Genomic DNA, 3,812 nt, shown 5'->3' on the forward strand with positions numbered 1-3,812 from the left:
GGCGGGGGGGGGGTTGGCGCAGGGGGGGTATCGTGGAACCTGGCCTTGGAGCGGCAGGGAGAGTAAATCCGGCCCTGGTCATGTCCTGTAACGTGGGAGAAGTGGGGGAAAGTCTACACCCTAGGAACACAGGCAGCAATTAAAACCTGACAAAACTTTTAATCCTATTCAAGAAAAATATTAAAACTGCGATTTGCATCTGGGTTTGCCCTTAAATATATATGTAAAAGTCTGAGATCTTTATGCTCACTCTTCTGCACAGGCTGCTGGCCTCTATAAATCTTGATACCAATAAAGGTTATGGCAGAGAACATGCAAATCTGCAAATCAAGACTGTGAGACTATGAAAGCAGTGTCTTATGTCAGCATTTCTCAACCTATTTTTAGTCACAGCAACCTTGAAAAGTGTGCAAAATCTTGGCACCCTAACCTAAAATGTAAATGTAAAAAAATCACATTTGGCTCCCCCTAAAATCTATAACCGACCCTTATCATAGACAGGGTTTTGGTATGGATTTTAAGGGCGGACTCCATGCAAAAAAACAAAAAAAAGTGACGTTCACATCAGAAGCCACCCTTCCCATCAGAAGCCCCCTTCACATCAGAGTCCTCAGTCCCCCTTCACATGAAAGACCTATCTTAAAATCTTCACCACAGTGCAGCTGAGGCAGCATGCCAGAGGGCGGAAGGTGGAGCAGGTCTGGACAGAGGTGGACTTCTATCCTTTTCTGAATGCTGGGGGCGATCCTGGATGCAGGTCGCCTTGGATTAGCATCATGTGTTTCCATGATGCTGTGGGTGGCGTGGTTTTAAAAGCTATAACTTTGCTGTTCACAAACATATGTAGGATGCTTTTGTGCATCCTCTTTTGTTTCTCAATTGTTTAAGGACTATATTTCCTCTGACATGTGGCAAGTCAGCTGTAGTTCAAACAGGAAATGGTCAGCAGTCAGTTAATATACAGTCCTCATTTTGAGGTTTAAAGAAATATTAATAAATGTATTCCTGTGAGGTTGCTAACTAAAAATTAATTTTTCTTTTACTAAAAGGGTAGGGAAACTGGGCAGTTACATGGGTCTTGGTATACTAGCGATACAAACTATATAATTTCAGTAATAGTTGTCACCTTTTTGTCTAGAACCTTTGTACATATGTCTTCAGCTCGTGAACGGCAGTGTGTACAGCAAGCTATTACAAAGCATTTTCAAGGCTTTCAACAAGCTTCAAGCAGCTTTCTTGAAGTCTTTAAAGAACTCTTCATCTTCATTTTGAGGATTTTGAACACAAATCTAAATGGGACCAAACAAGTTGTGGGTTTCATGAAGCTTTCAAAATGTTTGAAGTAGTGCTAAAGCTTTCTGAAAGCCTGTTAAAGATGGCTAACAGCATGACAGCCAGAGATCCTATTATGATTTATGTGACCAACAACATGTTGTACTTGTGTTACATCTGTAATTATTTTTCTGTGCTACGGAGAGATGTTTTGTCATATCCAAGACATGCTGGAATCCACAATAATTATGGTATTTTAACTATGTTGACATACCATCACTACATTCTATAAATAATTTGCAACTAAACCCACTGATTTAATGGTTTTACAAAAGGAGGCTTAAGTTACAAATGTTCAAAAATGTTATTAAAGCCTTAATCAAACATAGCAATTTTGTTTTATGCAGTGTATTCACATGCACTATATTGCCAAAAGTATTGGGACAGCCCTCCAAATCATTGGATTCAGGTGTTCCAATCACCTCCATGGCCTCAGGTGTATAAAACCAAGCACCTAGGCATGCAGACGCTTCTACAAACATTTGTGAAAGAATGGGTCGCTCTCAAGAGCTCAGTGAATTCAAGCGTGGTACCGTGATAGGTTGCCACCTGTCCAATAAGTCCATCCATGAAATTTCCTTGCAACTAAATATTCCACGGTTACCTGTTAGTGGTATTATAACAAAGTGGAGCAACTGGGAACAACAGCAACTCAGCCACAAAGTGGTAGGCCACATAAAATGACAGAACAAGGTCAGCGCTTCTGCACACAGTGTGCAGAAGTCGCCAACTGTCTGCAAAGTCAATAGCTACAGACCTCCAAACTTCGTGTGGCCTTCAGACTGGCACAACAACAGTGTGCAGAGAGCTTCATGGAATGGGTTTCCATGGCCAAGCAGCTGCATCCAAGCCTTACATCACCAAGTGCAATGCAAAGCGACGGATGCAGTGGTGTAAAGCACACCACCACTGGACTCTAGAGAAGTGGAAACGTGTTCTCTGGAGTGACGAATTATGCTTCATTGTCTAGCAATCCGATGGACGTGTCTGGGTTTGGTGGTTGCCAGGAGAACGGTACTTGCCTGACTGCATTGTGCCAAGTGTAAAGTTTGGTGGAGGGGGGATTATGGTGTGGGGTTGTTTTTCGGGGTTGGGCTTGGCCCTTAGTTCCAGGGAAAGGAACTCTTAAGGCATCAGCATACCAAGACATTTTGGACAATTTCATGCTCCCTACTTTGAGGGAACAGTTTGGGGATGGCCCCTTCCTGTTCCAACATAACTACACACCAGTGCACAAAGCAAGGTCCATAAAGACATTGATGAGCAATCTTGGGGTGGAGGAACTTGACTGGCCTGCACAGAGTCCTGACCTCAACCCGATAGGACACCTTTTGGATGAATTATAGCGGAGACTGTGAGCCAGGCCTTCTCGTCCAACATCAGTACCTGACCCCACAAATGCGCTTCTGGAAGAATGATCAAACATTCCCATAGACACACTCCTAAACCTTGTGGACAGCCTTCCCAGAAGAGTTGAAGCTGTTATAGCTGCAAAGGATGGGCCAACTCAATATTGAACCCTACGGACTAAGACTGGGATGCCATTAAAATTAATGTGCGTGTAAAGGCAGACGTCCCATCACTTTTGGCAATATAGTGTACATTTTGCTTACTTGCACTTGGATTACTGTCACAGATTCCAGTGTGCATACATGCATTTTCAACATATCAGTCAAGCCCTCAAGTGGCTATTGTCATAGCTGGTCACATTTGCAGCACCAGAGCAACTCTAGCTCTAAATAGAGGCTAACATGGTGCTGTCCTTGGCAGATGAAAGGGTAGGAGGGTTTACTTCCATTTAGGGGGCCTTTTGCAATATATCAATCCTTAGAACTGTAATATTTATTCTTTTTTTTGTTACTACTTTACAAAAATACCTACCTACTGTTCCTTTGTAATCAAACATTATGGAATAACCCTACATTTCATCTAGTTATACATGTGTTTTTATATCCATACAGATAACACTGCTTGGATCTTAACCAGAAAGTCTGGCTTCAAACAGACTGAACAGAGCACGTTTTACATCCCCATCTTAGTGTTGGACAATGGGAGGCCTATGCTAAGCAGCACTGGCACCCTAACAATACAAGTGTGCAGCTGTGATGAAGATGGTGACATAATGTCCTGCAGTGCGGAACCATACACATTACCCATAAGCCTCAGCCGAGGGGCATTAATTGCCATTCTTGCTTGCATATTTGTGTTACTAGGTAAGAAAATCCTGAGACAAAATACTGCACTGAATTAAAACAGCATATTGAAAGACTGTCCTGAGTAGCCATATAGTTGACATGTCAGCAAACCGCAGCTCTATGGCCACTGTTCATTGGCCACTATGCATTGCTTGTGACAGGCTTTGTGTGGGTTAAATCCAGGATAATGACCAGGGCCGGTCTTTAATACTGATTGGACCCTGGGCAAACAATTTCTTGCCCCCCCCCCCCCCCCACCCCACACAGAGCCAGACAGGGAGGGGG

The 3,812-nt window shown here is 43.2% G+C and overlaps 1 protein-coding gene across 1 annotated transcript in view; it reads left to right on the forward strand.

The window, feature by feature from the left end:
- The window catches only part of CDH20 (cadherin 20), an 81,230-nt gene that overhangs the window by 72,017 nt on the left and 5,401 nt on the right, over positions 1-3,812 (forward strand). The window contains exon 11 of the mRNA XM_018574122.1: positions 3,294-3,545. Coding sequence (XP_018429624.1) covers positions 3,294-3,545 — 252 coding nt within the window. The remainder of the gene's footprint in view (positions 1-3,293; positions 3,546-3,812) is intronic.

Source organism: Nanorana parkeri, unplaced genomic scaffold (genome assembly GCF_000935625.1).
Source record: "Nanorana parkeri isolate BGI_ZX_2015 unplaced genomic scaffold, ASM93562v1 scaffold49, whole genome shotgun sequence".
NCBI classification, from domain to species: Eukaryota; Metazoa; Chordata; class Amphibia; order Anura; family Dicroglossidae; genus Nanorana; species Nanorana parkeri.